This window comes from Hyperolius riggenbachi, chromosome 11, assembly GCF_040937935.1.
Source record: "Hyperolius riggenbachi isolate aHypRig1 chromosome 11, aHypRig1.pri, whole genome shotgun sequence".
Lineage (NCBI taxonomy): Eukaryota > Metazoa > Chordata > Amphibia > Anura > Hyperoliidae > Hyperolius > Hyperolius riggenbachi.
Genome location: NC_090656.1, coordinates 19334718 through 19360713, shown reverse-complemented (window position 1 = coordinate 19360713; position 25996 = coordinate 19334718). Strand labels below are relative to the sequence as shown.

The window sequence follows — 25996 nt, the reverse complement described above, 5'->3', positions numbered from 1 at the left end:
GCTTGTTCAGGGTTTATGGCTCATAGTATCAGAGGCAGAGGGCCAGCAGGCAATGTGCATTGTTTAATAGGAAATAAATATGGCAGCCTCCACATCCCTCTCAGTTCAGGTGTGCTTTAAGCCATCCCACACAATGACAGAGGACTCTGCAAGACCTTACTGCCACCACACTAATGCTATATAGTACTAATCCTACTCAGAACCTGCCTATTTTGCCCTTTACTGTTATTACTGTAAGGGTTGACAAAGCAGGACTATAAGTTACTGTTTTTTTTTACAATTAAATATTTAATTATACCTTTCTATATAATAAATACATAGATTTACAGTCTTAAAAACTAAAATAGGAATATGGAATTTCAAAAAACACCTATTTAGAATAAGGTCTGTAGATATTACCACTTTTATGATGCATATAGGCCATTAACTGGCAGTTATTGTGGCTGGCAGCCTGTTGCCTTTATATACCGGTGGGTAGAGCAGCCCAAAATAATAAAATATTTAAAAAAATTACCGCCTAACGCCGATAGGTGGCGGCAGGTCGTAAGTGGAGATACATGGAAACGGCCGCTCGTTAGAGCAGCCTTTCCATGTCAGTTCACAGAGGGTGTCTCCGTGAACAACCTGCCAGCCTCCGATCGCGGCTCGCAGGCTAATTGTAAACACGCTGGGAAGAAATCCCCGCTGTTTACATCATACGGCGCTGCTGCGCAGCCGCACCGTAAAGGAGATAGGCGATCCCCGGCTTCTGATTGGCCGGGGATCGCCGGCATCTGATAGACTGAAGCCTATCAGAGGCGGCACAGGATGGATTGCCGTCCTGTGCTGCCCACAGCAAGGAGGGGAGGCAGGGAAAGGGAGCGAGGCGGAATATCGCTGCAGAGGGGGGCTTTGAGGAGCCCCCCCACTCGGCCACACGGAGCGGCGGCGATCAGACCCTCCCAGCAGGTCATTCCCCTAGTGGGGAAAAAGGGGGGGGGGGGGGGGAGGGAAGTCTGGTCGTCCTGGCTGTCTGCTGATCTGTGCTGTGGGCTGGAGAGCCCACCCAGCACAGATCAGCAAAAAACAGCCTGGTGCTTAATGAGAATCTGTATTGTTAAAATCGCACAAAAGTAAACATACCAGTGCGTTAGGGGACATCTCCTATTACCCTCTGACACAATTTTGCCGCTCCCCGCCGCATTAAAAGTGGTTAAAAACAGTTTTAAAAAGTTTGTTTATAAACAAACAAAATGGCCACCAAAACAGGAAGTAGGTTGATGTACAGTATGTCCACACATAGAAAATACATCCATACACAAGCAGGCTGTATACACCCTTCCTTTTGAATCTCAAGAGATCATTTGTGTGTTTCTTTCCCCCTGCATCTCTCATGCACTGAAGTTTCAGGCTGCTCTTTTCTTCCTGCAAACAGCTTTGCCCTTGTCTGAATTTCCTCAGTATGTGAAAGCCCAGCCAGCTCAGAGGACACTTTATCCAGCTTGTAAAAGATAAGAGAGGAGAGAGAAGCTGCATTAATCTAAATATCACACAGGAAGTCTGCAGAGAGGGGCCTGAAAGGGAAAGTTCATAGCAGAACCACAACACTGAAGAACTTGGCAGCCTTCCAAGTCTGACAGGGGAAAGATACATTGATTTATTACAGAGACTGTGATAGCAGAAAGTGTTGCAGTAAGCCAGAACACATTAGAATAGCTTTTGGAACTTGTAGGATGATAAAAAACAGGATACAATTTTTGTTACCGAGTCTCTTTAAGTGGTTGGAGAAGTATGGTTGACTTACCTCTCCTGAAGATCTCAAAAAAGCCAATATGACAACATTCCTTCCCTAGTTTATTGCACACAGTAAGGTCAGAATACTCAGACTACTCACAGCCTATCAGCATACTATTGTGGTTGCTAATCACCTGAGGAAGCAAGATATACCTGTGAAACGGCTGTGGAGTAATTTTTGGGTACCTGGAGTCAGAGTCAGTGGTTTCAAAAATGGAGGAGTCGGAGTCGGATGATTTTTGCAGGGCTGTGGAGTCGGTACAAAAATCATCCAACCCCGACTCCTCAGTTTATAGCAGACCGAAACCAAACATTTTTTTTAAAGAGAACCCGAGGTGGGTTTGAAGAATATTATCTACATACAGAGGCTGGATCTGCCTATACAGCCCAGCCTCTGTTGCTATCCCAAACACCCCTAAGGTCCCCCTGCACTCTGCAATTCCTCATAAATCACAGCCACGCTGCTGACAAACAGCTTGTCAGAGCTGGCTGTGTTTATCTCTATAGTGTCAGTCTGCTGCTCTCCCCGCCTCCTGCAGAACTCCAGTCCCCGCCTGCATCCCTTCCCTCCCTGCTGATTGGAGGGAAGGGACGGGGGCAGGGACCGGAGCTATGCAGGAGGCGGGGGAGCAGCTGAGACTGACACTACAGATGTAAACACAGCCTCACAGCACGGCTGTGATTTATGAGGGATTGCAGAGTGCAGGGGGACCTTAGTGAGGTTTGGGATAGCAACAGAGGCTGGGCTGTATAGGCAGATCCAGCATCTGTATGCAGATAACATTCTTTAAACACACTTAGGGTTCTCTTTAATTTAAAATATTTAGTTGCACCACTCTGACACATACAAAGATAAATAAACACTCCTTCAAAGCCTATAAGCATTTCAATGCATGCTTTCCACCCTTCTCATTTCATAACTAGGGATATACAGTGGCAGCCATTACTTCTGAGCTTAGTAGGAGGTTTTAGATCATAGGTGTGTTTGTCATCAGCTACCCTCCCTCACAGGGGCGTCGTCTATGTGAAATCTCACACAAGCTGAGAGCACCTCCCCTGTGACATCATCAATAGCAGCCTGTGTTTTATTTTTTTATCTCCTCCACCAGTCTGCCGGATTCTGTCCCGGCAATATGAAAGGAAGGGAGGGGTTCCTCCAATAAATGTAAAATATTTTATATTTGTCATCATGCAGCTGAAAAAAGGCTGCTATTTATTATTATAAGTTAGAAAATAGATTTTATTTCTGAAATCCTGTATTTTTAATTTGAGTCCACTTTAAAGAGAACCCGAGGTGGCTTCCTAAGAATGAAATCCGCACACATAGGCTGGGTCTGCCTATACTGCCCAGCCTCTGTTGCTATCTCAATCCCCCCTAAGTTCCCCCTGCGCTCTGCTATGCCTTCATAAATCACAGCCGCGCTGTCGACACGCAGCGGGCTGTGTTTACCTCTGTAGTGTCACTCTCGCTGCTTCCCCCGCCTCCTGCATAGCTCCAGTCCCCGCCCGCGTCCCTTCCCTCCAATCAGTGGGGAGGGAGGGGACGTGGGCGGGACCGGAGCTATGCAGGAGGCGGGGGGAGCAGCAGACTGACAGTATAGAGGTAAACACAGCCCGCTGTGACACACTGCGTGTTGACAGTGCGGCTGTGATTTGCAGAGCGCAGGGGAACTTAGTGGGGATTGGGATAGCAACAGAGGCTGGGCAATATAGGCAGACCCAGCCTCTGTGTGCGGATTTCAATCTTATGAAGCCACCACGGGTTCTCTTTAAAGTGGACCCAAATCAAAAATACAAGAAAGAAACCATCGATTCCGACTCCAGGTACCCAAAATTGCTCCGACTTCACAGCCCACAATTTTGTACCCACTCCATAGCCTTGCAAGGGCTGTGGGGTCAGAGCAATTTTGGGTACCTGGATTCGGAGTCAACGGTTTCATTAACAGGAGTCGGAGTTGGATGATTTTGTACCCACTCCACAGCTCTGGTCGTCTGACCTTACAGTGCGCAATAAATTATTAAAATAATAAGTCATACTGGCCATTTTTTAAATCTACAGGAGAGGTAAGCAAACCCTGAATCTCCTTCATACACCTTTGTTGGGAGGTTGTATTATTTAAAGTGAACCCAAGGTGAGAGTGATATGAATGCTGCCATATTTATTTCCTTTTAAACGATACCAATTGCCTGGCAGCCCTGCTGATCTATTTGGCTGCAGTAGTGAACTAAATTACACCAGAAACAAGCATGCAGCTAATCTTGTCAGTTCTGACAATATTGCTGCTGCATGCTATTTCAGGAGCTATGGTTGAAAGTATCGGAGGCAGAGGACCAGCAGGACAGCCAGGCAACTGGTATTGCTTAAAAGGAAAAAAAAATATGGCAGCCTCAATATTATTCTCACCTCGGGTTCCCTTTAAGAGAATTTTTTGTTTTTAAGTCGGGACCTACCTATCAGGAGTGTGGGGGTGGGCAGGCCACTGATGAACTCCAACTCCCAGCCACACGTGACACTCTATAATAACAGATGTGGGAGCTGTGGGGGTGGGCAGGCCACTGGTGAACCACAACTCCCAGTCACACGTTACACAGGTCACCTGACACTCTATAATAACAGATGTGGGAGCTGTGGGGGTGGGCAGGCCACTGGTGAACCACAACTCCCAGCCACACATGACACAGGTCATCTGACACTCCATAATAACAGATCTGGGAGCTGTGGGGGTGGGCAGGCCACTGGTAAACCACAACTCCCAGCCACACATGACACAGGTCACTTGACACTCCATAACAACAGATATGGGAGCTGTGGGGGTGGGCAGGCCACTGGTGAACCACAACTCCCAGCCACACATGACACAGGTCACTTGACACTCCATAACAACAGATATGGGAGCTGTGGGGGTGGGCAGGCCACTGGTGAACCACAACTCCCAGCCACATGTCACAGATCACCCGACACTCCATAATAACCGATGTGAGAGCTGTGAGGGTGGGAAGGCCACTGGTGAACCACAACTCCCAGCTACATGTGACACTCTATAATAACAGATGTGGGCAGGCCACTGGTGAACCACAACTCCCAGCCACACGTCACAAATCAGCTGACACTCTATAACAACAGATGTGGGAGCTGTGGGGGTGGGCAGGCCACTGGTGAACCACAACTCCCAGTCACACATGTCACAGATCACATGACACTCCATAATAACAGATGTGGGAGCTGTGGGGGTGGGCAGGCCACTGGTGAACCACAACTCCCAGCCACACAACTCCCAGCCACACATGACACTCTATAATAACTGATGTGGGAGCTGTGGGGGTGGGCAGGCCACTGGTGAACCACAACTCCCAGCCACACCTGACACTCCATAATAACAGATGTGGGAGCTGTGGGGGTGGACAGGCCACTGGTGAACCACAACTCCCAGCCATGACAATGACACCCCGCAAGTGCCTCTAGTCTGCAGAGCTGACGCCCCCGGCGCACTACATCTCCCAGCAGGCAGCGTCGGGCTCACCGGATCGGACGATGAAGAGATCGGTCTGTTTATCGGCGTTGAAGTCCCCGCAGGCGGCGATGGTCCCCCGGGGATCCGCCCCCAGAGCCTCCCTGGTGATGGGACGGAGCGAGGCCTGCACCCCCAGCACTGACAGCAGGATTAGGGGGACACCCCCCGGCACCCACATCTCTGACTTCCGGCTTCTCTCACACCACGGCGCTGCGCTCTACGGCGGGGGCGGGGCTACTGAGTGGAGGAGGCGGGATTACCAGGGGAGGAGGAGGAGGAATATGGCGACGCTGGCCGAGGTGGGCTGCAGGGGGCGGGGCTACTGTGGGGAGGAGGCGGGGTTACGGGGGAGGAGGAGGAGAAAGATGGCGGCGCTGGCCGATGTGGGTTGGAAATTGCTGGAGCAGAGGGCCCGAAACCGCCGCTCAGGTGTGTGTGTGACCCGCTATCAGCTGCGTGTGTCCCGCCTGTGCCTCTCCTGTGCCCCAGTGTCACCTGCCCCTGAGGCTGCTGGGAAACTTCCCTGCTCACTGCTGCCGTGTGTGTGACACCCCCTGTCAGCTGTCCCTGTCCCCTTCACACACCCCTCTGCTGCCTGACACTGCTAATGTCACCTGCTGTCACTACATGTCCCCTCCCCCACATACCTGTGACTGAACCCCCTTTACTGTGTGACACCCCTGTCAGCTGTCACTGTCCCCTTCACACACCCCCTCTGCTGCCTGACAGTGCTAATGTCACCTGCTGTCACTACATGTCCCCTCCTCCACATACCTGTCACTGAACCCCCTATACTGTGTGACACCCCTGTCAGCTGTCACTGTCCCCTTCACACACCCCCTCTGCTGCCTGACACTGCTAATGTCACCTGCTGTCACTACATGTCCCCTCCCCCACATACCTGTCACTGAACCCCCTCTACTGTGTGACACCCCTGTCAGCTGTCACTGTCCTCTTCACACACCCCCTCTGCTGCCTGACACTGTGTGACACTGCTCGCTGCCAGGACATGTCCCCTCCCCCTCATATCTGTCCCTGATCCCTCTATACTGTGTGTGACCCCCCACTATCAGCTGTCACTGTACCCTTCACATACCCCCTCTGCTGCCTGACATTGTGACACTGCTAATGTCACCTGCTGTCACTACATGTCCCCTCCCCCACCTGTCACTGAACTCCCTCTACTGTGTGTGTGTCTCCCTTCACGCACCCCCTCTGCTGCCTGCACACTGCTAATGTCACCTGCTGTCACTACATGTCCTCTCCCCCACCTGTCACTGAACCCCCTCTACTGTGTGTGTGTCTCCCTTCACGCACCCCCTCTGCTGCCTGCACACTGCTAATGTCACCTGCTGTCACTACATGTCCTCTCCCCCACCTGTCACTGAACCCCCTATACTGTGTGTGTCACCCCTGTCAGCTGTCATTGTCCTCTTCACACACACCCTCTGCTGCCTGCACACTGTGTGACACTGCCAACTGCCAGGACATGTCCCCTCCCCCACATATCTGTCCCTGGACCCCCTGTACTGTGTGTGACCCCCCCACTATCAGCTGTCACTGTACCCTTCACACACCCCTTCTGCTGCCTGACACTGCTAATTTCACCTGCTGTCACTACATGTCCCCTCCCCCTCATATCTGTCCCTGAACCCCCTATACTGTGTGTGTGTCCCCTGTCACTATACCCTTCACACACCCCCTCTGCTGCCTGACACTGCTAATGTCACCTGCTGTCACTACATGTCCCCTTCCCCACATACCTGTCACTGAACCCCCTATACTGTGTGTGACCCCCCCCACTATCAGCTGTCATTGTACCCTTCACACACACCCTCTGCTGCCTGACACTGTGACACTGCTAATGTCACCTGCTGTCACTACATGTCCCCTTCCCCACATCTGTCCCTGAACCCAGCGCAAGTAACGTTTTCAAAGTAGGCATGCTACACGCTATCAGCAGTCACTGTGCTCCGTAAGTTACACTTTATGACCCCACTATCACTGAGCTCCTGTACCGTACACTGTATGACCTCACTATCAGCGATCACTGAGCTCCTGTACGCTACACTCTGACCTCACTATCAGCCTTCACTGAGCTCCTGTACGCTACACTCTGACCCCACTATCAGCCATCACTGAGCTCCGGTACGCTACACTCTGACCCCACTATCAGCCATCACTGAGCTCCTGTACGCTACACTCTGACCCCACTATCAGCCATCACTGAGCTCCTGTACGCTACACTCTGACCCCACTATCAGCCATCACTGAGCTCCTATACGCTACACTCTGACCCCACTATCAGCCATCACTGAGCTCCTGTACGCTACACTCTGACCCCACTATCAGCCATCACTGAGCTCCTGTACGCTACACTCAGACCCCACTATCAGCCATCACTGAGCTCCTGTACGCTACACTCTGACCCCACTATCAGCCATCACTGAGCTCCTGTACGCTACACTCTATGACCCCACTATCAGCCATCACTGAGCTCCTGTACGCTACACTCTGACCCCACTATCAGCCATCACTGAGCTCCTGTATGCTACACTCTGACCCCACTATCAGCGATCACTGAGCTCCTGTACGGTACACTCTGACCTCACTATCAGCCAGCACTGAGCTCCTGTACGCTACACTCTGACCCCACTATCAGCCATCACTGAGCTCCTGTACGCTACACTCTGACCCCACTATCAGCCATCACTGAGCTCCTGTATGCTACACTCTGACCCCACTATCAGCCATCACTGAGCTCCTGTACGCTACCCTCTGACCCCACTATCAGCCATCACTGAACTCCTGTATGCTACACTCTGACCTCACTATCAGCCAGCACTGAGCTCCTGTACGCTACACTCTGACCCCACTATCAGCCGTCACTGAGCTCCTGTATGCTACACTCTGACCCCACTATCAGCCATCACTGAGCTCCTGTACGCTACACTCTATGACCCCACTATCAGCTATCACTGAGCTCCTGTACGCTACACTCTGACCCCACTATCAGCCATCACTGAGCTCCTGTACGCTACACTCTGACCCCACTATCAGCCATCACTGAGCTCCTGTACGCTACACTCTGACCCCACTATCAGCTATCACTCAGCTCCTGTACGCTACACTCTATGACCCCACTATCCGCTATCACTGAGCTCCTGTACGCTACACTCTGACCCCACTATCAGCCATCACTGAGCTCCTGTACGCTACTCTCTGACCTCACTATCAGCCATCACTGAGCTCCTGTACGCTACTCTCTGACCCCACTATCAGCCATCACTGAGCTCCTGTACACTACACTCTGACCCCACTATCAGCCATCACTGAGCTCCTGTACGCTACACTCTGACCCCACTATCAGCCATCACTGAGCTCCTGTATGCTACACTCTGACCCCACTATCAGCCGTCACTGAGCTCCTGTATGCTACACTCTGACCCCACTATCAGCCATCACTGAGCTCCTGTACGCTACACTCTGACCCCACTATCAGCCATCACTGAGCTCCTGTACTCTATACTGTGTGTGACCCCACTATCAGCTATCACTGAGCTCCTGTACGCTACACTGTGTATGATTCCACTATCAGCTGTCACTGAGCTCCTGTACTCTACTCTCTGACCTCACTATCAGCCATCACTGAGCTCCTGTACGCTACTCTCTGACCTCACTATCAGCCATCACTGAGCTCCTGTACGCTACACTCTGACCCCACTATCAGCCATCACTGAGCTCCTGTACGCTACACTCTGACCCCACTATCAGCCGTTACTGAGCTCCTGTACACTACACTCTGACCCCACTATCAGCCATCACTTAGCTCCTGTACTCTATACTGTGTGTGACCCCACTATCCGCTATCTCTGAGCTCCTGTACGCTACACTGTGTATGATTCCACTATCAGCTGTCACTGAGCTCCTGTACTCTACTCTCTGACCTCACTATCAGCCATCACTGAGCTCCTGTACGCTACTCTCTGACCTCACTATCAGCCATCACTGAGCTCCTGTACGCTACACTCTGACCCCACTATCAGCCATCACTGAGCTCCTGTACGCTACACTCTGACCCCACTATCAGCCGTTACTGAGCTCCTGTACACTACACTCTGACCCCACTATCTGCCATCACTTAGCTCCTGTACGCTACACTCTGACCCCACTATCACCCCTCACTGAGCTCCTGTACGCTACACTCTGACCCCACTATCAGCCATCACTGAGCTCCTGTAAGCTACACTCTGACCCCACTATCAGCAATCACTGAGCTCCTGTACGCTACTCTCTGACCTCACTATCAGCCATCACTGAGCTCCCGTACTGTATACTGTGTGTGACCCCACTATCAGCTATCACTGAGCTCCTGCACGCTACACTCTATGACCCCACTATTAGCTGAGCTCCCGTACTCTATACTGTGTGTGACCCCACTATCAGCTATTACTGAGCTCCCGTACTCTATACTGTGTGTGACCCCACTATCAGCTATTACTGAGCTCCCGTACTCTATACTGTGTGTGACCCCACTATCAGCTATCACTGAACTCTAGCACTCTATACTGTGTGTGACCCCACTATCAGCTATTACTGAGCTTTGGTACTCTTTACTGTGTGTGACCCCACTATCAGCTATCTCTGATCTCCGGTACTCTTTACTGTGTGTGACCCCACTATCAGCTATCACTGAGCTCCGGTACTCTATACTGTGTGTGACCCCACTATCCGCTGTCACTGAGCTCCGGTACTCTATACTGTATGTGACCCCACTATCAGCTGTCACTGAGCTCCGGTACTCTATACTGTGTGTGACCCCACTATCAGCTATCACTGAACACCGGTACTCTATACTGTGTGTGACCCCACTATCAGCTATCACTGAGCTCCGGTACTCTATACTGTGTGTGACCCCCACTATCAGCTATCACTGAGCTCCGGTACTCTATACTGTGTGTGACCCCACTATCAGCTATCACTGAACACTGGTACTCTATACTGTGTGTGACCCCACTATCAGCTATCACTGAGCTCCGGTACTCTATACTGTGTGTGACCCCACTATCAGCTATCACTGAGCTCCGGTACTCTATACTGTGTGTGACCCCCACTATCAGCTATCACTGAGCTCCGGTACTCTATACTGTGTGTGACCCCACTATCAGCTATCACTGAACTCCGGTACTCTATACTGTGTGTGACCCCACTATCAGCTATCACTGAGCTCCTGTACTCTTTACTTTGTGACCCCACTTAGCTCTTGTACTTTTATATTGGGTGTCATCCTTGTTGTTAGCTGTGGAGCATTCGGTGGGGGGGGGGGGGGAGCAGTAGCAGAGCATGAATTGGTTGGGAAGACATATGAAAGTGGAGTTTGGATATTCAGCAGGAGCAGAGTGAAGCAGGGCAGCAGAGCGGGAAGTGGCTGGGAAGACCTAGGAAGTTGGAGTGTTTTGCAGGAGCAGGAAGTGATTGGAAAAACATATGAAGGTGGAGTTGGGGTGTGGAGCTGGAAGTGGCTAGGAAGTTGGAGTGTTTTACAGGAGAAGAGTGGATCAGGAAATGGCTGGGAAGACATGTGAAGGTGGAATCGGATTGTGGAGCATTGCACCAGTAGCTGAGCAGGAAGTGTTTGGGAAATCCTAGGAAGGTGGAGTTGGGGTGTGGAGCAGGAAGTGGCTGGGAAGACATATGAAGGTGGAATCAGATTGTGAAGGAGGGTCCCAGTAGCTGAGCAGGAAGTGACTGGGAGGACAGAGGAAGGTGGAGCAGGAAGCGGCTGGGTAGACATATGAAGGTGGAATCAGATTGTGGAGCACGGCACCAGTAGCCGAGCAGGAAGTGATTGGCAAGACCTGTGAAGGTGAAGTTGGGATGTGGAGTAGAAAGTGACTAGGAAGACCTGTGAAGGTGGAGTCGGAGTGTTTAGCAGGAGCAGAGTGGTTGGCAAGACCTGTGAAGGTGGAGTTGGGATGTGGAGCAGAAAGTGGCTGGGAAGACCTGTGAAGGTGGAGTTGGAGTGTTTAGCAGGAGCAGAGTGGAGCAGGAAGTGGTTGGTGCACATAAATGGGTCTTCTCTGCGGCAGAGATATAGCCAATTTTAAAAGCAACCTCGGTAATTGTTATTTCATTGTTGATGGGTAAGAGAGTTTGAAAACATTTTGTACTGACGCCTGCTTTTGCCATTACTAATGGGCCGCTGTCACAGATGGGCATTTTTATGGTTCTGAATCTCTATTTACAGCCTTTCTACCTATTATTTTACATCTTACAATTCTTGTCCTGCTGAGAGGGGCATTTGGCTGCCTCTGCTCACCGCTTTAGACGCTACATCAGGCTGTACTTTGCTGCTGTGTAACCACACCGGCACCCGTATTCAATTAACTTTTCACCAAGTTTTCTCCTAAGAGATAAGTTTTTCATTTTTTGTGTAACCGTTGAGGACTGCAGTGCTAAACTCCCGTAAAGACTAGGCCATTTTTTGCTAAATTGGCCACTGCAGCTTTAAGACTCCGCTGAAGGGCCACACAACTTGGCACACAAGTGATTTCCCCCCCCCCCTTTTCTCCCCACCAACAGAACTTTCTGTTGGTGGGGTCTGATCGCTCCCTCAATGTTTGTTTTTTTATGTTTGTATAAATGTCAATTATTTTTAAATATATTTCCTTATTTATTTATTTTTTTCCAAACTCCCTCCCTCCCCCAGCCAGCCAATCATGGTGATCGGCTGTTATAGGCCTCAGCCTATGAGAGCCGATCGCTCTCCTGTGTCACACGGCTGTTCCCAGTACAGCGCTGCACTATGTTAATAGACGGAGGTTTCGCCGTTTAACAATCTCCTAGCGGCGGTCGCCACTGTGAGACTGAAGGCGGAGCTGAACTCCACTATCAAAGCAGAGATGCGCGCGCACTAGCGTGTGCGATCTCCTGCAAAACAGGTCCGCAGGACCTTAAGTCAATCGGCGTTAGGCGGTCGTGGGGCTGCTGCCGGGGCCACGCCCATTGGCGTGACGCGGTCGGCTAGTAGTTAAAATAACTTTTTTGCACTTTGCAATTGAAAAAGCACCAAAAAGTAGGTGTAAAAGTGCCATCAAAATTATTCTTAGTATTTTCTTTCTTTTAGGTGGCTTAAAGGAAACCTAAACTAATCAAAAAACAATATAGTGTAACTTACCTAGAGCATCTACTGGCCACCTGCAGCCGCCCTGTGCCTGCGCCGGGTCAAGCAGCAGTGACCCAGTTTCGTTTCTGGCGATTCAGCCAGTCGAATGCCACTGCTCCTGCATGGCCCTGATTGCGGGCGTCCTCGATAACACATCCGTTGCCGGGAGCGTTCTGCGCAGTACAAGATTTTCTCATTCTGGCGGGAGTGTCCTGCACATGCGCAGTATGGCGACGGGAGCGTTATCGAGGATGTGCATGGCCAGGGATGTGCAGGAGCAGTGCCCATCGACTGGCCAGTTGCCAGAAACAAAACTGGGTCACTGCGGGGGACTGGAGGATTCCTTTAGTGACGGCACAGGGTGGCTGCAGGGGGCCGGCAGAAGCCCCAGCTAAGTTACCATACATTGGATTTTTTTTTTTAATCAGCTTATGTTCACTTTAAAAGGAGCCATTCATTAGGTTTGTTCGATAATTAGGTTTGTTTAGTAACATTTGAATTATACTTTAAATGGTGGATGACTCAAAAATGATGCTGGCTGCTACTTGCATCGACTGTTTGGGAAAATCAGAGGAAAATATAATTTGCACTGTAATTTGGAACATGGTGTGAAAATATTAGCTAGGAAAAAAAATCATTTGACACGCTTATTTACAAGTCAAACCGTTTAACGACATTAAATTGTAACCAGAAGGTGTTTTTTGCCTGGCAGGTACTGCGCAGCCGGCACATGGTTCAGCCGTGATGTGCCTGCCAGTTATATGTGAAAACTAACTGTAATCTTCCTTAGCTGCACTGATAAACAGAAGCATTGAAGTGAGAGGGATATGGAGGCTGCCATAGTTAAATGCAAAGCGCCTGGCTGTCCTGCTGATCCCGGGTCTCTTATACGTTTAAAGCGGATCCGAGATGAAAAACTAACTATAACAAGTAACTTGTCTATATATGTTACCTAAAGTTTAGATAGTTTACACAGTAAATCTAGCTGCTAACAGCTTTAATAGAATATGATTGACTATTCCTGTGATACAATGACAGCAGCCATGTTGTTTGTAAACATTACACAGAGGCAGGCTTATCTGTATCTTGAGCAAAAAAACCTAACCCCCCTCCTCCTCCCCTCTGCCTCTGAAACCTCTGGCTAGTAATACCTCCCCTTTCTCCTGCCCAGACTGAGCTCCCATGAGCCCTTGCTACTGTCTGAAAGTGCCTTGGCTCTCTGAAAACCTGTGGGCGTGGCTTGTTTAGTTTATAGGGAATTAGAGTATTAAAACAAAAACAAAAAAGTATTTGGCTTGAGTAATGCCCTATAAACAATAGGAAAGGAACACAATTATGCAATGAGTAAGGGCCCGTTTCCACTAGTGCGGTGCGAATCGCTGGGATTCCACCGCTGACAAAATCGCATGCGGATGCGATTCCGCATGCGATTTTTGCCGCGATTTCGCATGCGATTTCGCATAGGCAGGCTATCAGCGATTTTAACCATGTCACTGCCTGGCTCAATGTACATTAGTTTTAGTGCGAATTCGCACGCGAAATCGCGGCAAAAAACGCATGTGCGATTTCCCCTATTAAATACATTGCCTGCGAATCGCCTGCATTCCACACGCAGGCGAAATCTGCAGGCCCTACCGTGCAGAAAAATCCTGCACAGAAAAACGCACCAAAAAACTGACAAGTGGAAACAGTCTCATCCACTTGTATTGGTTATGCGAATCCGCATGCAGACAACGCATGCGGATTCGCTCTAGTGGAAACGGGCCCTAAAAGTTCATCTCGGATCCACTTTAACCATAGACCCTGAACAAGCATGCAGCAGATCAGGTGTTTTTGACATTCTTGTCGGATCTGACAGGATTAGCTGTATGCTTGTTTCAGGTGTGTGATTTGGACACTACTGCAGCCAAATAGATCAGCAGGGCTGCCAGGCAACTGGTAATGTTTAAAAGGAAATAAATATGGCAGCCCCATATTCTTCTCACTTCAGTGGTCCTTTGAGCTCAAGCAGTGCAATAGGCAGTCTGATTGAGTTTCTTTAAGGCTAGTTACACACCAGGACGTTGCGTTAAGGGACGTTATAGGGCACATAACGTGCCCCTAACGCAACGCCTGGTGCTCTCTGGTGTGGACGTCGGAGTGAGCCGCGTTGTGCAGCTCACTCTGGCGTCCGTGATGCGTACTCTTGGACGCATGCGGCATCACGTGGTCCCGCCCGGCCAATCGCCGCACAGAGCAGCCGCTCCAGGAAGTAAACCCTGCATGTCACTGAGTGCAGTGAATATTAATTAGCCATGTGCCCGGCCGCTCTCCGCTCCTCCCCAACATGATTGAGCATGTGCAAACAGTCTAACGCGGCTTAGCCGCGGAGAACGCACAGCATGCAGCACTTTGCTGCGTTACAATGTAACGCAACATGGGCAGTGTGAACAGCCCACTTGTGTTACATTGCTGTGTGTTGGAGCGTTACAGGCTGCACTAACGTGCGCCTGTAACGTCTCTGTGTGCAAGAAGCCTTAAAGGGGAACTTCAGCCTAAACAAACATACTGTCATTAAGTTACATTAGTTGTGTTAATTAGAATAGATAGGTAATATAATTTTTTACCCACCCTGTTTTAAAAGAACAGGCAAATGTTTGTGATTCATGGGGGCTGCCATCTTTGTCATGGGGGCAGCCATCTTTTTGGTTGAAAGGAGGTGACAAGGAGCAGGAGACACAGTTCCAACTGTCCTGTGTCCTGATTACCCCTCCCAGCTGCATGCGCTAGGCTTCAAATGTCAAATTCAAAATGTAAAAAAAAAAATTGCACCAAAACAGCAGAACGAGAGCAACAACTTCAGAAATCCCATCATGCTTTGCACAGCATCAGGGGAAAAAAGCCCGGGCAGTTTTTTTCTGTGCAGCTAAAAATGAGGCTTGGATAAGAGAAACAAAGTTCTGATGCTGTGATACTGTTAAAGAAACACCAGGCCTTTTCAGTGCTGCGGAGTCGATTTTTAGTCCGGATGTTCACTTTAATGCTGACAGGCACTGATGACTGAAAAATCAATACAAGCCCAGCAGCTAAATAAATAAATGCATAATAATGAAAGAGCAGGAGAAAAAGTATTCCCAGGCTGGTAAAACTTCCGTGTTGATCTTTGATGGTTTTCAGAGTAGAGATTCAGGTCATTGTAAATGCCTATGTGTGACTGCTTCTGATTGTGTTAGTTCAGCATTGTAAAAACTGGGGCACAGGGTTTGTAGTCATTTATTGCTGTATCTTCCTTCTATCCCCCCCCCCCCCCCCCCTTCCTCATTATGTAACCCGTGTATGGAAGATGTCTCTTATGCACTTGTCATTATCATAATAACCCATTAGAGTTAATAATAATAATAATAATAACCCTTTAACCTTCCTAACTGAACTTGCACAAAAAGGGAGATTCGAGAGCCTCTTCTGATGTGGTATGTAGATGTTTAACAGTTTTGCTCAGAGTTAATGGGAACCTAAAGTGGGAAGGTTGTGAAGACTGCCATATTTATTTCCTTCTTAATAATACCAGTTGCCTGGCAGCCCTGCTGGTTTATTTGGCTGCAGTAGTGTCTGAATCACATCAGAAACAAGCATGCAGCTAATCCATTAAGGAACATCTGATCTGCTGCATGCTTGTTCAGAGTCTATGGCTAAACGTATCAGAGGCAGAGGATCAGCAGGACAGCCAGGCAACTGTTATTGCTTAAAGTGAATGGGAACCGCATTTAAAAAAAAAAATGAAGCAAATACTTACCTAAGGAGAGGGAAGGCTCTGGGTCGTATAGAGCCTTCCGTCTCCTCTCTCGGTACCCTCTATCCTGTGCTGGCTCCCCCCCCCCGTTTCAATCCCCCACCGAAAGGGTATTTGGAAGTCTCCGGGAGCCGTGTCCTCCCGAAGACGTGCCGCTCCATACTGCACAGGCGTGAGCGTGCAAGAGAGCGTGCTTGCACAGATGCAGTACAGGGCCGCCCTTCTTCAGGAGCACTCGGGCTCCCTGAAGACTTCTGAAGCCTCCTTCGGCCAGATAAAGCAGTATTTGACTAATTTAGTCACATACTGCTACCGGGCGAGCCAGCACCGGAACGAGGGGACCAGGAGAGGAGCGGGAAGGCTCTATAGGACCCAGAGCCTTCCCTCTCCTTGGGTAAGTATCTATCTCATTTTTTTTAAATGCGGTTCCCATTCACTTTAAAAGGAAATAAATATGGCAGCCTCCATATCCCTCTCACTTCAGGTTCCCTTTAAAGGGATCCAAGCAGCTTCTTTTTTTCTGCAGGTTGTCTGGTTTCTAATAGCTATAGGAGCTGCCATTTCCCCCCTCCTGTTCCCTCCGCCCTTTTTTTGTCCAAGGGAAGGTGTGTTTAAAGCTCAGGGTCCTATCTCCCCCCTCCCTCCAATCTGGCAGAGATTGATGCTTTACCGTGGCTACCTGTTTGTCATTGCGATTGATTTCTAGCCAAATTCAGGTTGGAGTGAGCATAGGATGTCTCCCACAATGCATCACTGCTGAATATGCAAATCAACCATTCTTGTCCCTGTAAGCTAGCCACACCTCCAGAACCGCTGGAATACAATTATGTGTCAGCTTGTTAATTTGTACAGAGCCATAATAATCCAACATGCATACAGACTGTTTTGGATTGATTGATCCTCATCAGTGCATGGCATGGATTATTGTAGGACTTGAAACGCCCAGAGGTACAGACTAACCAACAAGCTCAGGGTGAAGTAAGAACTCCTAGGAGTGTGTGAGGGGCTGCAATGGACCTAAAAGCCCTTCTACTAAAATGTTATGGAAAACAACATAAACAAAAACGTTTGTTTTCCATGCATCTTAGTAAGGGGGCTTTTAGGACCATTGTAGCCACCCTTGCACACTCCAATGAGTTCTGGGTCACCATGAGCTTGCTGGGTAGTCTGTACCTCTGTTATTTAACATACCCTACAGTTTCCCATTAAAGGACATCCAAGGTGAATAAAAATATGAGAAAAACAGTTATCTATTCTCCTTCTCCTAAACATGACTTTATTAGTTATCCCACAGTTTTGATTTATATTTAAATATGTTTTAAGTTTTTACTGTTTCATGGCCTCTTCTCAGTGACATTCATTAACCTCCCTGGCGGTCAATTAAATCCACCAGGGAGGCAGCGCAGCACTATTTAATTTTTTTTTTTTTAACTCTAGCTACTAGCCTAGCGCTAAGTACATGATAGCCGCTGAGCAGCGTCATCCCCCCACCCCCTTCGTTCTGAACGGGATTTCCTTTAGGGCTTCCCCCGTCGCTATGGCGTCATTGACGTTGTGACGTCAGAGGGAGTCCCGATCCACCCCTCAGCGCTGCCTGGCACTGATTGGCCAGGCAGCGCTCGGGGGGGGGGGCACCCTCTAACGCGGCAGGTAGCAGCGAATCGGCTAGCTGCGTGTTACCTACGCGGTGATCGTAGGTAACACGCAGCTAGCAAAGTGGTAGCTGCGTGTATAAAAAGAAAAATTATGCAAATCGGCCCAGCGGGGCCTGGGAAATTCTCCGCAGCAGCTTTCCCCGTGTCCAGCACGGGGTTACCGCTAAGGAGGTTAAAGTATGCCAGAGCTAAAATCTATGAACTATTGCACCTTTTTAAATCTCCTTTCTGCTCTCAAAAGCCATTTTCTTCCAGTTTTATGACTGTAATTCCTTATCAGTGAGGGCTACGTTATAGGAAACTGTCACTTGCATATCTGATGTTTAACTCTTTCAGGCAGAGAAAATAAAAAAGGAACACCACATAGTTATTTGCGTGCTTGGTACTGTACAAACACGTCTATCTCATCATGTCACCTCTGGTATCGTTAAGGCCTGGTTCACATTGCGTTCTGTCTGCGTGTCCGTTTGCGTTTGGCGATTATTATTTTTTTTACGTAATTTTTCATGCCGATAACCTGCGCGCTGTTGTTTTTTTTTTTTTTTTTTTGCTTTTTGTGAAACGCTTTTCTAAGCGGTTTTGCTGAGGGATTCCGTTTTTTCACTTCCTGACGTCAGGAAGTGAACTCCTTGATCTGGAAACAAATAAATACAATGTATTTATTCTTAAAGCCAACGCAATCACTGCACAAAGCAATTTTGTGAGTGTTTTCCTGTTTCCCTATACCTTCCATTGAGGCAAAATCGCCTCAAAAATGGCCCATGCACCGCTTTTCTGAGCGGAACGTGTATGGAAAGCTCTAATCTGAACGACACCATAGAGAAGCATGGTGTAGCCGCTTTCAGGGCGTTTTTGAAAAAAATGTCTGCTCTTAAATTTGGCCAAAAACGCCTCTAGTGTGAACGAGCCATTAAAGAGTGAGCTGCAGTGAACATGATATAGTGCAGGCTTGCTTTAGTCCAGCCAGGAGTCCAGCTCTGAGATGAATATAGAAGTATAACCTCAGTGTAGTGCCAGTGGGAGGTATCGGTGCTAGAAGGCTGCGTTCCAGACAGTAGAGCTCAGGCTGATGAAGCCAAGTTGTATTAGATTTCTATAGGCACCACACCCCATGGAGCTATGTGGCATGCCTGTTCTGCTACAGCCAGACCTCGGCATTGTAGTGTGGCATTGTAGTGTGGCATGTGCTCAGTGCTCCGCTGGCACGCATGCAGAACAGAGCAGCAGGTTTGGTCTTGTTGGAGCTGCTTTTATTATATGAAGACTGTGTTGCCTGTTTTTTCTTTTTTTTTTTTTTTCAAACTCAGCTTTCCCCACCGGGTTTTGTCCTGATTGTCTTAAGGCAGAAGCCTTATATGTCAGGTACTGTTTGCATCATTGTTTGAGAAAGAAGAAAAAAGGATATAACACAGTACCATTAAGAAAAAAAAAATTAGTGAATGTTTAACCCGCACCTCCCCTTATACCCCCACCCCTCTCCCCATACAACCCCATACACCCATTATTCGTAATCCAACCATACTTCACATTCATATCCCAAGTAGGCTAGGTTGTATTAGGCCACAGTCGCAAAGGTCCCTTATGCCATTTTGTGTCGGTATTTCGGCTAATCACCAGTCTCCCTCCTCCCTAACCCGTATTTGATGGTCCCGCCTATATGACTGCAAGGGGGGAGTAACCCCTTAGGTTACCCCAGATTTCTCTTATAAATTTATATTGGCTTAAAGTAATTTCTGATGTCGGGGTATTTGATCTTTCGTATAAGTTTTCCATTCCCCTAAACCATTCTAAAAAAAGGAGGCGGCCCGGACTCTTCCAGTTTTTAGCTATTATTTTCCGGATATATAGGGTACCCACTGTTATCAAAAAAGTGCCTTCCTTAGTCTCCTCCGGTTCTGTTATACCAAAAATCGCATTAATTTTGGATATATTAAAGTTGGTGTGTACCCGTTGTTTACCAAATTCTATAAATTCATTCCACAGTGTTGCCTGTTTTATGTCATCTCTCCAGAATTATTAGCATCTCATTCAGAGATATGGAGTAAGATGTAACGGGACCCGAGGCAAGGTTGTAGATATCTGGGGGCTCCTTGTGGTGCTTTTGGTAAGCTGTAGTGGAGAAGAGATCAGAGAAGGAGGTTGGTGGGCCTCTTGAGTCTCTCTAGGTCCCAGGCACCTGCCTAGGTTGCCTAGTGGATGACCCTGCTCTGATCTCATTGTTTATCCCTAGTGCTGAGGATACTGGAATTGATGCAGCATGCATATTTAAAGCAGAGCTGAAGTCTCTTTAAAAAAAAGTGTTCCTCCCTTCGTCCTCCAGGACGGCCCCTCCTGAGATTGTGTAAGTCCCCCCTCCCAAATCGGAAACACCTTAAGAGAATTAAAATAATTAATTGATGCAGTATAAATCCCACCTCCTCACAATCTCCCACAGTTTTTTGTTTGTTTCCCAGACCTCACCACGGAAGCACCAGGGAAGGTTGTTCCTTTCAGTAGGGGAAGCCTGTTGGCACCTGCTGCACCATTTTTATTGTTTTTTTTTCTTTGTTTTTTTTATTTTTTTGTAAAGTATAATTTAGGCTCGTTACTGGTGTGCGGCCTAGAATAGGAAGCTAAGCAGGAGGTTACCTGATTTTTTCCTATTTTGAATGAAGGGGACTGGAGAGGTTCCCTCTCTTCATTATACTTTCTGCGGGCATGGCGGCGGTAAGCAGAGATGCCGGATTTTCCGCATGCCCGAATATGACGCAAGTTTGCATGATAGGTCGCATGTATGCATCATTGGATACGCGTGAGCGCGTGGTGCGTACTGCGTCATGCATAAAACGTCATGCGTACTGATCGTGTTAGACGGCTGAAAGTGCGAGTTTTGTAAACCGCCATGGCCACGCTATACACGCAGACGCTACAGCTCTGAGGGGGTCATGGTGCAGTCAAGTGGGCCCACCACAGAAGCTCAGGAGAGTGCTGCAACTGGTGAGACTGAGCAGTCAGGTCACATCCACCGGTAAGCAAACACATTGCAGTGTTTATTGCAGACTCCTGTCATATTGTTAATGGGTGCATGTTAGTAAGACTCTTGGTGTTTGAGTTGTTTTGTACTACAGAAACTCAAAAGCACTTCAAAGTCTAGCTGATGTACTAAATGTGGTTGCAAGTTGCCTGAAGGAACCTCTAAGACTTTGTTTGGTCAGTTATATCAAGTCTAAGTCTTATGCTCCTGGACCTGAAAGTACCACAGTAGCTTTATTTGACCTGATGAAACCCATGAAACAGGAAATGGCTACAACTTTCTCAGCTTTCAGGGCAGCTTTACCCTCTTGCCCTATGCAGGCTACACCTTTTTGTGCTGGCAATTCCCTCAAATTCAAGCGTTCATACCACAGGGGAGCAGCCATATACATAATCAATTGCTTGATTGTTGGAATCATTTAAATCTGGGTCTCAAAGTAGATTTTTCCACAATCAGGGATTGTGCATTTTGATTGAAGCATGGCTGATTACAATGAGTGGCTGTGGTGCGGATTATGCAAATACATGCATACATATTTTGGTTGGCCATAATATTCTGAAAGCAGTTATACTTTCATGTAATGATTTGTGCACAAATGTTATAACAAGTTTGGGTTTTCTGTTAATGATTTGTGTGCATACATTTTCAGACAATTATATGCATGCTTAGTTTATCTGCCAGCAGGTGTGCTTTACAGATCCTGAATGCAATGCTACTTATCAGATAATTATGTGCAGGGCTTAGCACATGGATATTCTGAATGCAATGGTGCATTTCAGATAGGAGTTATGTTCAGGGATTGGCACATGTTCTGAATGCAATGCAGAATTACATGCAAAAAATATGCACAGAAACCTTCAGTTTGGAAAGCTAATTTTCAGATAACAATGGTGTGTAATAATTATACACAGACATTCTGTTTGCAATAGCAAGTGCTCTTTTCAGATAATGATGCTGGTAGCAGGTGTGCTTTCAGAAGATCATTTTGTGCAGGGAATATGCACAGGAGTCAAGCTATTAGCAGATGTGTTTTTACTTATGTGCAGGGATTCTGCACATAGACATTTGAATTGCAACACTGTTTTTTTTTTTTTTTTTTGCATATAAATAGATGCAAGGTTGATGCATAAGTTATTCTGATGACAAGTTTAAAAAAAAAAAAAAAAAAAAAAAAAAAAAAAAATAATAATACATTTTTTTTTTTTTTTAAAGGGACAGTGGCTAGTGTGGTGGTTAAGGGCTCTACCTCTGACACTGGGGACTGGGATTAGTACCTTAGCTCTCCCTGTTCAGAAATCCTACACCTGTTTGGTAAGGAGTCCTTGGGCGAGGCTCTTTGGAACTGCTACTGCCTACTGAGCGTACCTTAATGGCTGCAGCTCAGACGCCTTCCGTCCGTCGGGACAGAAGCGCAACATAAATGCTGAGACAGCAATTCAGGATTCAATCCCAAGTCTTTTTCATTTGCAGTCCTGAGTACTTCCTTGATGGGTTACAAGTGTTCCCAGGATCTTTATGAAAGAACATGATTTTAATAGCAGCAATCTGAGTATACAGAAGATATTTTCTAGCTTTACCTAGCTGTGAAAATGAAGGAAGACCTAAGATAATATGCAGGTTGTTTTACAACTGTAGAGTATTTAGGATGGATCTGCAGAAAGGATTGGATCAAAAACACTCTTGATAGTTTTTCAGAGCAAAGGTGGTCACAGACAAGCTATGTCTTTCATTTTGCCTGTATTCCAGTTGTTGCTTATGCACAAACTGTCTACACAATATGTTAAACAGCGATTCTATGTCAGTGGTTGGATAGAGAAATCGATCTGGATGTCAGATCCAGTGACTCTCCCTAAAAATGGACTTCTCAACCAAATCTGCAATCTAATGGATTATGAAATCCATTCGTTATTACGACAGATGCAAGACTCTGGAGTTGTACAGGGCATCTGAATCTCAATTAAATGCATGACAGGTGTGCTTCACTGGAGAAAATATTCTCTTTAATATACTGGCAGTCTGGAGTACTCTCCAGAGATGAGAGAATCGGTTGGAAAACAGATTCGTGAATCTTCACACTGGGAGTTACACTTGTGACTCAGTTTAAACTAACAAGTGGGACTTATAGTCCACCCATAATCTTAAACTTCCTATGCTCAGACATTCTGCTGGGCAGTGAACAAGGTGCTTCCTTGAGATCAGTTTATCTCAAAGGAAGGGATATTATTCTAGCATGTAGGTTGAGTTGCAAACAACCATCTCAGAACTGGTGTCCGAACAAATATGTTTGACAATTTGCAGCTACCTGGTTTCTGCTTGGAACAATGTTGTTCGTTTTTTCTCCAGAGAGTGTGAACACTTTTGTTGCGGCACAGGGGGGAGCATACGTTTGTTTTTTCCCCCTTGAAGGGTACTTCGAAAAGGGATGTAGGATCAGACCACAGGTATTCTTTTGCGTCAGACTGACCAAAACAGGTTTGGCATCTGTTGTAGCCCTACCTTTGGTAAAGGTGCCATTGTTCTTGCAGATCTTGGATGATCTTTGTGAAGCAGGGTCAGGCCATTTTATAGTGGCCTCTTGATATCTGAAGGCATGGTCTGTGTAAGAATGTATATGCTGGTTGCCATTGGCAACAGCACCACACACCTTTTGCTCCGGCACCAGAAACTCATCAGCATACAGGGGATAGAGCGGAGACAGCCTTCTTCACCTTTCAAAGGGCTTTATTAAGCATCTTGTGTTGGCATGGGCATGTGACCCACCTCATTAATTAATAAGCCATTGCTTTATAACCTAGTTACAAAGAATGCAATGTTTTGTAAATATCGGCTTTGTTTATGGTGTCCGTCTAACTGTCGGGGGCAGTTAGACCTGATAACCCATTATGTGGCCTTCCAAGAGGGACATGTTCCTGGTACATGACTGTATCATTTCTCTCTGAGAAACTCTGCTTAAAGAGACCCTGTATCTCAAGTCTTTTCTAGACTTCAGTACCTGAGACTAGAATTCAAGTATACTTTCATTCCAACAGTCTGCTCATCCTAAAGTGAGGCTGCCATTCGTCTGAATTAGTAAGGCTATCACTATACAGACTTAGTCCTTAGATGTTTGTTGGTGGTGACAGCGGTGGCCAGGTGTATTGGAGAAATACAGGCCCTATACATTTAACCACCATCCATGTCTGTCCTGAAGAATAGAATTGATTTCAGGTTACCGCTCTTATTTCTACGAAACTTAGGTCTGATTTCCACAAGGATCAGAGAATCTTTCTTTTCCTTATGTGCTAATTTCTCAATTAAAAAAGAGGTAAATTAAGCTCACTGGATATGAGGGTGAAGCTACCGCATGGGCCTCTTATGTCACATTCATAAAGCTCTATCGTTTTGGATCTACCAAGAAATCAATCCTTGGAGTGGTCCTATCCTGAGAAGAGGTTCTATTCTAACTCTCATTGGTCACCTATGGTGGAGGCAAGCAGAAGCCAAAAAGTATGGTTACCGGTAATTAGTTTTCCACGTAGCCTCCACAACAAATGGATATACCCACCTAAATCCATTGCTAAATCTCCTACTGATTCAAGGTAATATTCAATGCACTCAGGATAGGTAGAATGAGGTGGTACTTATATTGCATTTTAGACTTCATGTCCCATTGGGAAGAACCAAGGACTGGAGAAATTCAGCTAACCTTCTGATAGCTTTCGGAGGTTCTAGAACAGGAGTTCAGGTTTCTAGAGCTACGGTGTCTAGATGGATTAAGGAGGTTATTACTCTTGCTTACTCAGAAGCTCAGGTAATAGCACCTGCTAATATTACAGCACACTCGACCAGATCTTTATCGACGTCATGGGCAGAAAGGTCAGGAGTCTCTTTGGAACAGATTGTCGGGCTGCGACATGGTCCAGGCATTCGACATTCGTTAAGCATTACGGAGTTAAACTCCTCTCCATTCAAGACCAATCTTTTGGTCGTAAAGTTCTGCAAGCAGTCATCCCACCCTAGGGTAAATTTCTCGCTAAATCTCAGGAGGGGCCGTCCTGGAGGACGAAGGGAGGAAGTGCCGGCTGCTTACCTGGTAGCAGTGTTCCGGCGAGTCCTCCAGGACGGCCGCCTAGTTCCCAACCCTGACTTTTAACTTTTATTTATAAGGGGAGTGTGGTTCGTTATTCTTCTCTTTGCATAAACTGTGGGAGATTGTGAGGAGGTGGGATTTATACTGCATCAATTAATTATTTTAATTCTCTTAAGGTGTTTCCGATTTGGGAGGGGGGACTTACACAATCTCAGGAGGGGCCGTCCTGGAGGACTCGCCGGAACACTGCTACCAGGTAAGCAGCCGGCACTTTCACTTACCTGGGGCTTCTGACAGCCCCCTGCAGCCATCCTGTGCCCACGCAGTTTCAAAACGATTGTCCGTTCCCCCGCTGCGACTCACGTTCACTTCTCCCATCGGTGTCCACTGCGCCTGCATGGCTATGGCCACGCCCGTCCTTGTTCACAATCCCATCACTGGGAGCGTCCTGCACAGGTGCAGTAGAGATTTCCTCTTTCTGCGCCTGCGCAGGGCTCTCCAGGCCAAGGGAACGTGTTTAAGGATACGTGTGTCCAGGGCGCAGTGGATGTCGACTTAGAATCCGGCTTCCACTGTGTGAAGTAAAGTAAACTGCGGTGGGGGAACGGAGGATGGTTTTGAAACTGTGTGGGCACAGGATGGCTGCAGGGGGATGGCAGAAGCTCCAGGTAAGTCAAACTTTTTTTTTTTTTTTTTTTTTTTTTAAAGAGACTACAGTTCCGTTTTAAAGTAAACCTGAGATCACCTACAATAAAAACTGCCCATTACATCTTGGCTTCATCAGCTCATCTGAGATCTATTGGAACATGTTTAGAGAAGCTAACTCAACCCATCTAGCACCGGATACCTCCCACTGGTGTAGCACTGAGGTTATACTTCTATATTCATCTCAGAGGCCGAGGAGGACTGTGAGGGATCGATTAGCCTGAAGGGAGCTGGGGGAAGCCACAGGTATGTACATTTTTTTTTTTCCATTTTTGTCTTCTCAGGTACACTTTTTAAAGTGAACCTGTCGGCAAAACACAACAGGAAAAGTTAGA

At 47.5% G+C, this 25996-nt stretch overlaps 2 protein-coding genes across 4 annotated transcripts in view; one reads left to right on the top strand and one right to left on the bottom strand.

Annotated features, from left to right (window-relative positions):
- Positions 1-5532, bottom strand: part of ITFG1 (integrin alpha FG-GAP repeat containing 1) — a 383915-nt gene extending 378383 nt beyond the window's left edge. Inside the window, exon 1 of the mRNA XM_068261311.1 lies at positions 5295-5532. Within this exon, the coding sequence (XP_068117412.1) occupies positions 5295-5463 (169 nt within the window). The 5' untranslated portion in view covers positions 5464-5532. The remainder of the gene's footprint in view (positions 1-5294) is intronic.
- A 92-nt stretch (positions 5533-5624) lies between these two features.
- Positions 5625-25996, top strand: part of PHKB (phosphorylase kinase regulatory subunit beta) — a 421697-nt gene continuing 401325 nt past the window's right edge. For 2 of the 3 annotated variants that reach the window (XM_068260886.1, XM_068260887.1), the window contains exon 1: positions 5625-5714. Coding sequence is in view for 1 of the 3 variants with exons in the window: in XM_068260888.1 (XP_068116989.1) it covers positions 5651-5714 (64 nt within the window). In the remaining 2 variants the exon portion in view is untranslated. The remainder of the gene's footprint in view (positions 5715-25996) is intronic. The other variant, XM_068260888.1, reaches the window with a different exon arrangement.